This window comes from Schistocerca gregaria, chromosome 9 (genome assembly GCF_023897955.1).
Source record: "Schistocerca gregaria isolate iqSchGreg1 chromosome 9, iqSchGreg1.2, whole genome shotgun sequence".
In the NCBI taxonomy this organism is placed as follows: Eukaryota; Metazoa; Arthropoda; class Insecta; order Orthoptera; family Acrididae; genus Schistocerca; species Schistocerca gregaria.
The window spans coordinates 101306362-101321202 of record NC_064928.1 but is presented as its reverse complement, the minus strand read 5'-3'; the positions used below and the strand labels follow the sequence as shown (position 1 = coordinate 101321202).

Here is a 14841-nt window from a genome sequence, read left to right as displayed (position 1 = left end):
TTTTATAGTCTCCTGGACTTCTCACATGAGCTGACTTGCTAGATTTAAAAGAGAAGTGCTTTAATTGACAGCAGATTATGCTCTGCAATCTTGTGTTAGTGCCGGATCAGAATTGTGTCGTAAGCTAAAAGTTAGCTATGTCATCTCTCATGTACTAATTGTAAATATAGAGCTATCCAGGTTGTGTTATGTATTCTACAGTGCAGTTTCCCGTCAGCACAGCTTTTGGTTAGTATCATAATTGTTAATTAATGGAGAATAGTGTACTTGGTGCCATCTACTACGAAGGGCAACAGTTGGATAACATCTCGCTTGAGCACAAAAAGAAGGTAGGAGACGAGTTATGGTTTAACATTCTTTCAGCAATGACGTTATTAGAGATGGAGCACAGGTGATTGAGGAATCATGGGGAAAGAAATCAGCTATGTGCTTTCTAAGGCTGTTATCCCGGCATTTGCAGTGCAAGTGTTTGGATGGCCAGATGAGGATCTGGACCACTGCCTTACCGAGTGCAAATCCAGTGTCTTACCACTTCACTTGGTTTAAGCACATTCATCTGGCGCAGTGGTTTATCACTGGCACTGTCACTTTGTGATTAGCGAATCTGTTTGCTGAACATAATCACAGCCTGGAAACTGGAACAATTCACTCAGAACAAAAGGTGTGATACAGTCAGAGGAGCTATCCTGCTGTTCCATAACAACACTTGCTAACATGCAGTTCAGCACACAACAGATGTCCTTAACACGTTATGCTTTGAGGTGTTTGACTGATACCGCTCTAGTCTTGTACGAGAAAAAATCCCTGCCTGGCCACCAGTTGCACACTGAATGAACTGATTAGATAGGTTCAGGGTCAGCATATTATGAAGGTGATTTACAGGTGCTTGATTTGGATCCAGTTTGAGAACAGTGAAGTGTGCTCATGGTGTGTGTGTGTGTGTGTGTGTGTGTGTGTGTGTGTGTGTGTGTGTGTGTGTGTGTGCTTAGAGGACGGAATGCGCACGCCGCTCGATGTGACTCGAAACGGTGACCTCAACTATCTCAGGGCTGGCCAGGCGTAAGCGCTCACCGAAGGGCCGGATGGGGTGCTTGTACCACAGGTAGGTCCTCTTGACGGGGGACAGGTAGCTGTCACGCAGGTAGAAGGGCGTCTTGGGCCAGAGCCAGTTGTAGGGTGACTCGTAGGGCCGCAGGTGTGGGTAGTCCCACCACCAGGGGTCTCGCGTGATGCGAGATAGTGGCAGTGTCGTCAGCGGCTCGAACAGCTCGGACAGGGGTCGCCGCACCAGGCTGCCGCCCCGGCTGTAGATCGGCTGGCCTGCAACACGACAAGTACTTAACGGTGAGGTGTGCACAAACGTCAGATAACGATAATAAACTGAGTGCCCGAAAGTCACTGGAAGGGGTGTCCCATTTGAAGATGTGCTGTGTACATCATGAAAATATTGTGGGTATCGCAGGTCATTTATGTATCTGAGCAGTCTGCTATAGACAGGTGTGTAGTAGTAAACATACTGCACGGTGCAAGCCTTTCAGTTAGTTGGACACCAGGTCAGCGACCTGTGTGTCCCTTGATACCATTTGGCATACCCAATGGTCATCCATCAAAGCACTAACTGGGCTTGACGTTTAACTTCAGTGATCAGACGGAAATTTTGCATTTCCAATGCAGCGAGGCTGTTGGCGTCACAGGTGTATAGTGAACATTGCAGCAGAGCACGGTGTAACCGACTGTGAACAAGGGATGATAAGCAATGTAAGACACACAGCATATCGGAGATTACACAAGAATTTTGGTTTTCATTGTGAGTAGTGTCTGGAGGGGATCTCCTACCTTTTCTTCTCCCTAATGTTTATCTCACCTAGTATGAGTTCATTATGTCAGAATTTTGGGAATTTTATTTCATTATGAGTACTTAACTCTGTGGTGAGATGACCTACCTGATGCCACTTTTGTTGAGGTAAGCTAAGCTTTGTTCTATGAGTCATGTTATTTTAACTGTTTGTGTAACATGTTCTTGGACGCGGAAATTGGGGACCACACACAGGCTGGCCAGTGTACCAGTCCATGGTCGTTAATGCTCTGCACAGACTCGATTTGTCTTGCAGGCTAGTGCGCTGCATGTTATGCTATACAAGCAGGCCGAGATGGATTTCTTTCATCTACGTCTACGAGGTGCGCTAGAAAAGTAATGACGCTGATTTTTTAATCTACCAAAGTTTTTTTTTCCAACATCAATATTGTCCCCTTCAAAGTAGTTCCATTTGGCAGCTATAACACTGGCGGAATCATTGGTCGCCAGTCTTGAAAGGCTTCAAGTGGTATGTCACATTCTTTTCAATGTTCTGCAGCGTCCCAAAATAACGTCTTTTTAAGACTTTTTCAAATATATGTAAAAGAAAAAAGTCGCAAGGACTCAGATCAAGTGAATAAGGGGCACGTGGAACAACAGGAATGCCTTTTGAGGTCAAAAATTCCGAGATGGAAGTGGCTGTGTGACATGCGGCGTTGTGATCCACATGTCTGCAATGTACGGGCTCACTCGATTCGCCCTTTTCCTGAGCCTTTCGCAGACATATTTGTAAAACACTTCGTTGACAAGTTGTCGTGAAACAACAGTCTCACAAAATCACGCATTCGTTCGACGTTTTCGTCGGTTTTTGAAATTGAAGGCGTCATTGAGCGGGGTTTGTTTACAATGCGTTCTCGGCCTTCCAAAAATGATCTGTGCCAGCGATAAACTTGTGACAATGTAAGGAATGTTCCCCACATGAGTGTTTCAGCATTTCAAAGGTCGCCCTCGTTCATTCCACGAGCTTAACACAAAACTGGATGACATAACGTTGCCCTAAATTGGCTGTCCCATTTTTGTAACACACAACTCCGCTGATGGTGCTTTAAAGAAATCATCTGAAGGGATGAACACAATAGTTTACACGAGTAGAACAACACAGTGTTGCCAGATCTCTCACAGTGTTGGTGGTATCATTACCTTTGTCATACACTTTATAAACTCTCCAAACCAATCTCCAAGAAACTTATCGCTGTACCAAGTATAGAGATTGTCATTAATTTTCACTTCGATAAAAAATTACATAAATTACTTTTTATTTGTAGTCACGTTTATGCAACCCTGATAGACATTGAAATGAACGACGCCACAGTACAATAGAACGATGATGGAGAGTCCAAAACAAACGGCGCGGCCTATTGGTGAATTGGCGTATAGTGTGTTAAGTGGTTTTCTACATTTAAAGGGGACCAACGCAGTAACAATCGATGCCGAGTTGGTGGATGCGTAAGGCAATAATGCACCACCCTATGACACAGCGGTTAGGTCACGCACACACTTCCATTGTGGTCAAAATTCTGAATGACGCAGAACGAAGTGGCATGTCATATCTCTGTGAAGAAATGTCAATCGTAACAGGGTAGACGCACTTAAGATGGGCATATCACTATCTAGGTGGTAGTGTAAGAAGTTAAAATCAATCATCAATCAGTTTCCAACACTTTGCACGACATTCTGAATGTGATAAAAGGTCACTATCCAATGGATTCCGCGACTGCCCACACCTATTCAAAACGCCAGCTGAACCTAGGTGATAGCACAAATGTTGCAGCCGAGTCAGGAATAATCGAGATGATTTCTTTAGCCGCCTGATGACAATGGATGTGGCGGAATAACAACCTCGATATAAAGGAGCAAAGCAAGCAGTGAAAAATCTGGATTTACCACCACTAAAAAAGTGAAGACCTTCTGTGCACTCCAGTGCCATCACTGGATCGCTGGGGGGTTTGTTGTAGTAGCCACTTTTCCAAGCAGCTGGTTGCTTCCTTGGGTGTCTCAGTTATAGTTGGAGGTGATGATGAGTAATTTTTGGAATTACCACAATATGGTGCGAATGCATTAAGTGATCAAAAGTATCCGGACACCTGGCTGAAAATGACTTATAGGTTCGTGGCGCCCTCCATCGGTAAAGCAGGAATTGAATATGGTTTGTTCACCCTTAGCCTTGATTATAGTTTTCACTCTCACAGGTATACGTTCAGTCAGGTGCTCCAAGATTTCTTGGGGGATGGCAGTCCATTCTTCATGGAGTGCTGCACTGACGAGAGCTATCAATGTCAGTCAGTGAGACGTGGCACGAAGTCGGCGTTCTAAAACACTCCAAAGGTGTTCTATAGGATCCAGGTCAGGACTCTGTGCAGACCACTCCATTGCAAGGATGTTACTGTCATGTAACCAGCCCGCCACAGGCTATGCCTTATGAACAGGTGCTCAGTTGAAAGATGCGGCCGCCATCCGCGAATTGCTCTTCAAGCGTGGGAAGCAAGACGGTGCTTAAAACATAAACATAGTCTTGTGTTGTGATAGTGCCACGCAAAACAACTATGAGTGTAAGCCCCCTCCATGAAAAACACGGCCACACCATGACACCATTGCCCCGAATTTTACTGTTGGCACTACACATGCTGGCAGATGACGTTCCCGAGGCATTCGCCATACCCACAGCCTGGCATCGTATCGCCACATTGTGCACCGTTATTCGCCACTGTACACAATGTTACTCCATTGCTGAGTCCGCAGCTCGTGGTCTTGCGCTAGCGTTCTCGTTTCCCGCGCACGGGGTCCCGGGTTCGATTCCCAGCGGGGTCAGGGATTTTCTCTGCCTCGTGATGACTGGGTGTTGTGTGTTCATCATCATTTCATCCCCATCGACGCGCAAGTTGCCAAAGTGGTGTCAAATCGAAAGACTTGCACCAGGCTAACGGTCTACCCGATGGGAGGCCCTAGTCACACGACATTTACATTTCTTTTTTCCATTGCTGAACCGTCCAATGTTTACACTCCTTAGATCAAGCGAGGTGTCGTTTGGCATTTATCGGTGTGATATGTGGCTTATCAGCAGCCGCTTGACCATGACATCCAAGTTTTCTCACCTCCCGCCTAACTGTCATAGTACTTGCTGTGTATCCTGATGCCGTCTGTAATTCCTGTGTGATGGTCTGGATAGATGTCTGCCTATTACACATTTCGACCCTCTTCAACTGTCGACGGGCTTTTGTCATTCAACAGACGAGCTTGGCTTGTACACTTTTGCGCTGTACATGTCCCATCATGTTTCCACTTCAATATCACATCGGAAACAATGGACCAAGGGATATTTTGGAGTGTGGAAATCTAGCGTACAGATGTAGGACACAAGTGACATCCAATCACCTGACCACGTTTGTAGTCCGTGAGTTCTGCAGTGCCCCAAGTTGTCTAATGACTACTGAGGTCCCTGATATGGAGTTCCTGGCAGTAGGTGGCAGCACAATGCACCTAACATGTCCAGATACTTTTGATAACATACTGTGTATTATGCTGGTAAAGACCAAATTGTCATAGGAGCTTTATTACCGAAATCTCTTGATGGGGTTAGAGTGGCTGTCAATACGAAGCGTCATGGGAAGTTATATGAGGCTGCATATTTTTCGACGACAATGTCCCATGAGACAATCACACATGCTGCTTCTTTGGGTTATAAAATTTTGCCTCGAGCTCATATTCTTCTAAGATGGCTGCCAGTGACTACTTCCGCTTTCGTAGGTCAAAGGGGCCATTGCACTGCAGACATTTACACAATGAACATAAGGTAATTTTTGAAGAGGAAAGTTTTCCAAACAGCAAACCAGTAGCTGTCTACAACCGAGGTCTCCACCCAGTCACCCATCGTTGTGACACATTTATCGCATTGGAATCTGAACAAGATGAAAAGAAATCACACTATCACCAAATTTCATGGACACACAGCTTGATTCTTTCCAAGAGATAATTGAAACTTTATGACTACCTCTCGTATATATGTGTGCACACCTTTCCTGGACAGGCAAGGCAGTTCCAGCCTGTTGGGAAATCTGCGTACGAGGACTGTCCAAAAAATTCCGCAACATTCGTAATTTCACGCGAATGGTGTGTCGCAGAGAAATGCATTTGGCATGCCTGCACATGCCTATGTTTAATGTGTATCTGTGGAAGTTACATTGTTGTATGTATATCAGTTATTGATCAGTGCTGTATTGAGTAGAACGTTGTGTCGCAGAGTCTGCGAATTTCGAGACGGCAGAGTTAGAGGAGCAACGCGTCTGCATTAAATTTTGTGTGGAACTCGAGGAAACCATTGCAGGGTCGCACCAAATGATGCAAGTAGCGAGTGCTTAACCCATACTCGGTGTTAAGAATAATTCACACGAGTTTGGAAATTTGTGGTAAGGTCTTATGGGATCAAACTACTGAGGTCATCAGTCCCTAAGCTTACGCACTACGTAATCTAACTTAAACTAACTTACGCTAAGGACAATACACACACCCATGACCGAGGGAGGACACGACTCGACCACGCAACGGGGGCAGCCGCGAGTTAAAAATAACCGGACGAAAGTTAAAGATGACACTTGTTCAGGACACCCAACTACACACATGTCAGGAACGTCAGCGAAATTGTGCGTCCCAATCTAAGACAGACTGTCTGAGAGACTGCAGAAGAATGTAACATTTCACTTGGATCACGTCATGAAATCCTGACACTTGTAACGGAACCTATTAAAGGCTTTACTTTACCGAAGTATGCGATACCCTCCAAATCCAACCAGTTTAACGAGTATTTATGATTATAGAAAAGTTATTGTGTATGTTAACAATGATTGCGTAACATGTCTCCATAAACAGTCAACCCATTAAATTATACCGAATAACTGACCCACACAAAAGTTAATATCACTTGATCACTGACACAGCTAATGTCATCATGTAAAAACACTAAGTTCATCTTAAATAATTAATATGAAGTACGAAAACTAGTGGCGAACTTACGTATTTTAGATCTCCTTAAATAAAAATCACCCAGTGAAACCTATTTGTTCACTAGGACCGTTTTCACTCAGTACTCACGTGAACACTCATATTTTACACGAAAACCAATCTAAATCTTAAAAATCATGTTATTTACTTATTTATGCAAATTAGAGAAGTCAATTGACAAACTTCTAAAAAACGGCCTTTTTGTAACAAAGAATTATTCTGTCAAGTCAACAAATCTGTCTCTCATTTAATAACCTGTTAAATTATGTCACTCGATATAAATTAATAACTTTTCTGCATGTGACTTATAAACTATATCTCTTTTTAGTAGTTCTTTGACAAGATTATAAACACAAGCAGCAAGAAGGGTCGGGAGCGGAGTCTGAATGTCACTTTGGTAAAGTGTATGTGTGTTATTGTCAGAGGTGGATAAACATTGGAAAGAACAATGTAAAAGAAGTGCTACTTTGTGTTGTGTCATTGTCTTTGGTGGAAAGTGGCGTTAAGATGGCCACCAGAGTAATAAATATTTGAAGTTTAAATATTTGTTGGTTTCGCTCATTATTTACCATCAAAAGCACATAAAAAACGGGGGACCTCATCTTTTTACCCCTAGACAACCAGATTTAGAGCCAGCATTAGCATCGAGACGCAGCAGCGATCCAGCAAGCAGCAGCGATTACCACAATGCATTTTAATGGCGCAAACCTAACATCAAGTGCTAACAAGCTCCGTAAATGGGAGTGAAATAGTGCGATTATAGCAATATCTACGACTAGGCGACCATTATACACTGCATCTTGGAATGGGTCGTGTTGCCACCAAGTTCGTCCCATGGCTCATGAGTCAAGACTAGAAAGACCTTCGCCTCGCAATCTGTGAAGAGCTTTTGGATCACGCAAATGAGAACGAGATGTTCCTTAAAAGAATCATAACTGGCGATGAGGTGTGGTTCTACCGTTATGGTGTTGAGACCTATGTTCAATTTTCACAGCCAGTCGATAAAGGTTCTCCAACACCAAAAAAAGATAGTCAGAACAAATGTCAAAGCCATGATGATAGCCTTCTTTGACTTTGAAGGGTTACTTCATCATGAATTCGTGCCACAGCTCAGTCAACGTTTTCTTGACGCATTGCAAAAAACTACCCAAGATACACTCCTGGAAATTGAAATAAGAACACCGTGAATTCATTGTCGCAGGAAGGGGAAACTTTATTGACACATTCCTGGGGTCAGATACATCACATGATCACACTGACAGAACCACAGGCATATAGACACAGGCAATAGAGCATGCACAATGTCGGCACTAGTACAGTGTATATCCACCTTTCGCAGCAATGCAGGCTGCTATTCTCCCATGGAGACGATCGTAGAGATGCTAGATGTAGTCCTGTGGAACGGCTTGCCATGCCATTTCCACCTGGCGCCTCAGTTGGACCAGCGTTCGTGCTGGACGTGCAGACCGCGTGGGACGACGCTTCCTCCAGTCCCAAACATGCTCAATGGGGGACAGATCCGGAGATCTTGCTGGCCAGGGTAGTTGACTTACACCTTCTAGAGCACGTTGGGTGGCACGGGATTCATGCGGACGTGCATTGTCCTGTTGGAACAGCAAGTTCCCTTGCCGGTTTAGGAAAGGTAGCACGATGGGTTCGATGACGGTTTGGATGTACCATGCACTATTCAGTGTCCCCTCGACGATGACCAGAGGCCAGTGTAGGAGATCGCTCCCCACACCAAGATGCCGGGTGTTGGCCCTGTGTGCTTCGGTCGTATGCAGTCCAGATTGTGGCGCTCACCTGCACGGCGCCAAACACGCATACGACCATCATTGGCACCAAGGCAGAAGCGACTCTCATCGCTGAAGACGACACGTCTCCATTCGTCCCTCCATTCACGCCTGTCGCGACACCACTGGAGGCGGGCTGCACGATGTTGGGGCGTGAACGGAAGACGGCCTAACGGTGTGCGGGACCGTAGCCCAGCTTCATGGAGACGGTTGCGAATGGTCCTCGCCGATACCCCAGGAGCAACAGTGTCCCTAATTTGCTGGGAAGTGGCGGTGCGGTCCCCTACGGCACTGCATAGGATCCTACGGTCTTGGCGTGCATCCGTGCGTCGCTGCGGTCCGGTCCCAGGTCGACGGGCACGTGCACCTTCCGCCGACCACTGGCGACAACATCGATGTACTGTGGAGACCTCACGCCCCACGTGTTGAGCAATTCGGCGGTACGTTCACCCGGCCTCCCGCATGCCCACTATGCGCTCTCGCTCAAAGTCCGTCAACTGCACAAACGGTTCACGTCCACGCTGTCGCGGCATGCTACCAGTGTTAAAGACTGCGATGGAGCTCCGTATGCCACGGCAAACTGGCTGACACTGACGGCGGCGGTGCACAAATGCTGCGCAGCTAGCGCCATTCGACGGCCAACGCCGCGGTTCCTGGTGTGTCCGCTGTGCCGTGCGTGTGATCATTGCTTGTACAGCCCTCTCGCAGTGTCCGGAGCAAGTATGGTGGGTCTGACACACCGGTGTCAATGTGTTCTTTCCAGGAGTGTACATTCGGAGGGTGTTTCCTTCAATGCTACAAGAAATAAAAGTGGGTGTTAGTACATATAGGGACCACTTTTCACTATCGTATTGATGACAGCATCATTTCAGAGTGGAAGTAAGGATTAATCATTTAATGTCCGCTCCCGATAGCTGAGTGGTCAGCGCGACAGACTGTTAATCCAAAGGGCCCGGGTTCGATTCCCGGCTGGGTCGGAGATTTTCTCCGCTCAGGGACTGGGTGTTGTGTTGTCCTAATCATCATCATTTCATCCCCATCGACGCGCTAGTCGCCGAAGTGGCGTCAAATCGAAAGACTTGCACCAGGCGAACGGTCTACCCGACGGGAGGCCCTCGTCACACGACATTTCATTTCACCCGTTATATGATGAACATCTCCACCAAATTTTGATGAATATCTGACTGGTGCTTTGTGGTGTAAAACCTTCCTTTTCTGTCAGTGCGCGTGGAAAGAGCAGGAGTGGCCCCAGAAATGAACTATGTGGAACATCAGCAGTGATTTTTTTTCGCTGTACATATTAAGATTCATCGTGAGAGGTGTGGTTCTGTGAGGTAGTATACATACCTGCATAGTTGTAGCCGAGCGTCTTTCCGCCTTCTGGCGTGGGCGTGTACTCTCGAGCGGGGGTGGACCGCACGGTCGCAGGAGATGGCCCCCTGAGTGGGTACAGTTTGTCCAGTGCCCACATACGGTCCAGGTAGTCACTCAGCGCCTTGGGGGACGACCACGGGCCTGCGGGAATGCGTCACACAGAAATGTCACTCTAGTGCTCTCCCACATAAAAAATGCCCAGCTCTGCCAACAAGTTCCCCCAGAGCCAGCATTGGTATTGACGCTTGTTCTTTTATAGAACATCTGGACAAGACAATTCATTACAGAACGGAACTCACCTGGGATAGATGATCAAACCTGTACAAGTCATGACACTCTTTGAGAACAACTGTTGGAATAAAATGTAGGTTCCACAAAGTCTGTTGTAAAACAAAGTAAAATCATATAGCATGGTTGGCTGAGAAACCCTGAGGGGTAGGTACGCTCACCTATTTGGAAATGATTTTCTTTCTCTGCATACAATGCAGATGTACGAGAATTGTGTCCAAAGTGTATCTGTGTTGTGTAGATTACTGCAAACGGTGTGTGTATAGTTTGGTTTGATGTTTGCGTTAAGTTACAATGAATGAAGTGAGAGGGCGAAAGCCAGTAATTACTTTTGTCCAATAGCACTAAGGGTTCTACTGAACTAACATCCCTATCTGAGGAACAGTTCAGCCCAACAACCTTACTCTGGCAAGTTTTGGATCTTAAGCCACCACCTTCTTTTGCAGGCCAGTCATTATAGGTGAAAATTTCTTCCATCATGAAGAATCGAACCACCTACCTTTGAGCTGAGCATCATGGCAGTAGCTTGCATAAGCTATGGAAATGGGTAAAATTTTTTACTGACAGCCTGCAACCTAGGTTAGTCCTTTAAAGATTATATTACGTACGTCAATACAGCTTCCATTAGACTTAACCAAGAAAATGAGAATTCAGAGTCGAAAGAAAAGACAGGCAGTGTGACCTGATATCAGCAAAATTATTCTTAACAGTGCTATAGGTAGATATTAGATACTTAAAAATAATCCGAGAGGTTGTCTATATGATTATAATTGGGTAGTTTGTAGACAAATGAGATGTTGTAAGGTGCCTGAGTGAACGTCTAACCTGGAACATATGCAAACAGCTCCGACCATGGCTGATGTCGTCTTGAAAGATTGGTGTATCCACAGGACATTTATCATGAATATGTAGAGGGAGGGACAACATGTGGTAATAGAGATTGTCGAAATAAACCTCTTTGTTCAGGTTGATGATAAATGAGTGGGCCAAGACTGTGGTATGAAAAAAAAATCACAGGACACCTCCAGCCAGACTACATCCTCCGAAGACTGCGGGATGAACGCCTCATTCGGCCACAGAAGCACTGAGCGTGTTCCATCAGATGGAAAGAGGCAAAATCGAGAATCACCAGACGACAATACGCCCCCCCCCCCCTTCTCCTGTCAGCTACTGTCCAGATTCAAGATGTGTAGCTTTGGCGCCTCAGTGAGCAAAATTCTTTTGAGGGGCAACCAACTCCAAATAACAATTGCGTGGCTTTCCATTCCCAATGTTCACTTGGAAACAGATTGAGATGGACCTGCATGCAGTAACATTATTATCAGGTTCGAAACTGATTGTCGCTGCAACGTGTAACACCATTCTGGTACTTATCGGTCAGGATCTAAGCCATATTACATGACTGTGAATGGTATAGCATCACTTGTAGACACTGTAGACATTCTATGTTGATATGTTGAAAAATTGGGCAACTTCATTCACAGTGTTGGCCTAGGTCACGTCCAAACACAATACCTCCATCTTGTCGTATGTCATGTTCCTAAGTCAATCCATCTTACTATGCTGATTACACACAACTTACTGGCACACACAAAGCAATTCGCTTCCGTGACTTAGGTCTGAGTTGGAAGGTCACATGACCGTCTTGCACCATTTCTGCATCACCTACAGTGCTTTAGTGCAACTTTGTGTTCCTTTAAAGTGGTGACTAATATTTTGTCTTGTGAACTTGTGCATTAACTGGTTAGGAACGAAATTAGATAGTGATGTGTTGAGCAGAGAGTACTAATTTCGCATCAGGGAGTGGAGCAATTCAGTTGTCATGCGATTGGGATGACATCAGACCTGGTACTGCTTGTCAATGTAACAGTGGAATGCAGGATGGGAAAGACGTATGGCATCACCATAGCTGATCAAGGAACAGATGGTGGGTTTCTAACACTTGTCACACACCATCCTTGAAGCTCTGAACACAATGTGTATTTCACATGCCGTAGTGTATACAGTCTACCATGAGATTCCAGGGTACTGCCTCCTCCGGAGTAAGATGCCACGGGGAAAAAACGTTTTTATGACGCTTCGCCATCCACAATCTCGGATTTTAACAGCAGGTACTTACGTCACAATGGATCATATCAATAACTGGTCATTCATTCCAGAACCAAACCCTCGCTATGAGATTCAGAAGATGTTACCCAACATGCTTACATCTGCTCTCCAGAAGCCACAGGTTGCAGAGATTACCACAATTGGGGAACGCCACCACTGGATGGTCGGTGCAAAATGTGGACCGAGTTTATAAGTTACGGCACCCCCTTCATGCACACCGATGCCAAACCAAATAAGGCAGTGCACCGTACTTGCCCTCAGTGTACGTTCAGGTAGGTTGAGGATGCATTCTCGTGTGGGGGATGGTTACACGGGATGAAACTGGTCTCCAGATACTTCTACCACCATCCCTCACAGGGGATGAAACGGGAAACAATTGTCATTCGTGAGTATCCGTTGTTTCGCTTATCACATCCTACAACAGATCCACTACTCACTTCCTGTCCAGGTGCAGATCCGAGGGCGTGTCTAGATAACACGGATGCGACCATCATGATGCTGTAAACATAACCTGGATTCATCCGAGAAAATGACGTTTTGCCATTCGTGCACCCAGGTTCGTCGTTTAGTACACCATCGCAGGCGCTCCTTTCGGTGATGTAGCGCCAAGGGTAACCGCAGTCATGCTCTCCCAGTTGATAGTCCATGCTGCTGCAAACGTCGTCGAACTGTTCGTGCAGATGGTTGTTGTCTTGCAAACGTCACCATTTGTTAACCCAGGGATCGAGACGTGGCTGCACGATCCGTTACAGCCATGCGGATAAGATGTCTGTCATCTCGATTGCTAGTGATACGAAGCCGTTGGGATCCGGCACGGCGTTCCGTATTACCCTCGTGAACCCACCGATTCCATATTCTTCTAACAGTCATCGGATCTCGACCAACGCGAGCAGCAATGTCGCGATACGATAAACCGCAACAGTGGTAGGCTACAATCCGACCTTTATCAAAGTCGGAAACGTAACGGTAGGAATTTCTCCTCATTACACGAGGCATTACAACAACGTTTCACCAGGCAACACCGGTCAGCTGCTGTTTATGTATGAGAAATCGGTTGGAAACTTTCCTCATGTCAGCACGTTGTAGGTGTCGCCACCGGCGCCAACCTTGTGTGAATGCTCTGAAAAGCTAATGATTTACATATCACAGCATCTTCTTCCTGTCGGTTAAATTTCGCGTCTGCAGCACGGTGTAGCAATTTTAATGGCCAGTAGTGTAATTATTATTATTATTGGAGGTGATCAAAAAACTTTGCTTTCAAAAGCCGCACAGTCCAGAATCGGTATGCCAATCATGCAAAAGGGCCGTGAACACTGAGGAAATCATTTCACCGACACACCAGGTGAAGATGTCCGTCTGGTAAGACACTGTGTCCGGCTTTGTGTAGAAGTCAGTAAGTGCCCGCTGCACACACTCATCCGACAGCAAACGTCGACCTTTAAAGGCCCATTTTTAAGGGACCACGGCGTAACAACAGCATGGGTGGAGATCTGGGCTATAGAGCATGTGCCCGAGACTCCCCCTTGACCTGGCGTAACTTCTCCATCACGACATTTGCGATATGAGGGACGTACGTTATCATGAAGCAGCAACACCGTTCCACAATGGAGATTTTCGACAGACATGGTGTCCCTTGCACATTCTTAATTCTCCGGCGGATGTCTATCGATGTTTGCCGTGAGACAATCAAGAAAAGTATAACAGCACGTTTGTCGTGTTTGGACGCATTTGGTAATAACGACGCCATAGTTTACGTCTCCTCGTTTACCGCACGCGTGTCTGAAAGACACTAGTGCCACACTAATGCCTTGCCTCAATGTCGGTGTTTGTTTACCCGCATCGGATTCGCGGTGCATTGCCTATTTGCTGCATTAAAACCCTCAAATTGAAATTATCTGATCGACACTTATAGAATTCTCTTCATCTGTGGTACGTTAAAAGTGGGGGTTATGGCAGTTAATATTGGGGAGTGGGGGGGGGGGGGGGGGAAGAGAGACATTAACGGTCTGTGCGTCCTGCCCCTTCCCCCCCCCCCCCCCCCCATGGCTTTCTTCCCTCTCCACAAGAACCTAATCCTGGATACGCGCCTGTCGACCTCAAATTATGTAAGACTGTGAAAAAGGTTGACCGCAGTATGTCTGAAACTGTACTTTAACTTTTCGCACGGGGCGGCAAAATCCTTGCAGATGCTTTGGTGCGTCCAGCACAAATGACGCATTTATACTATTGAGTTCATGTATTGGATACCAAGGGAGGAGGTATGTGGGCAGTAGCACGTCTCTGTATTTACACGTACAAGTTGTTTGAAAGATTGTAAGTTACACTAACTGTAGAAAAAAGTGAATTAGGGACGTAAGTGCTGCCTGTTGTCAGTATTTAAAGCTAAATGTGGACCTTAAATGTCCTAGCCGCAGCGACATAGAGAAA

The 14841-nt window shown here is 45.9% G+C and overlaps 1 protein-coding gene across 2 annotated transcripts in view; it reads right to left on the bottom strand.

The window, feature by feature from the left end:
- The window catches only part of LOC126291671 (uncharacterized), a 244002-nt gene that overhangs the window by 83959 nt on the left and 145202 nt on the right, over positions 1 to 14841 (bottom strand). For both annotated transcript variants that reach the window (XM_049985251.1, XM_049985252.1), the window contains exons 4-5: positions 9991 to 10158; positions 1072 to 1320 (exon numbers count right to left, since the gene is read on the bottom strand). In XM_049985251.1, coding sequence (XP_049841208.1) covers positions 1072 to 1320; positions 9991 to 10158 — 417 coding nt within the window. The remainder of the gene's footprint in view (positions 1 to 1071; positions 1321 to 9990; positions 10159 to 14841) is intronic.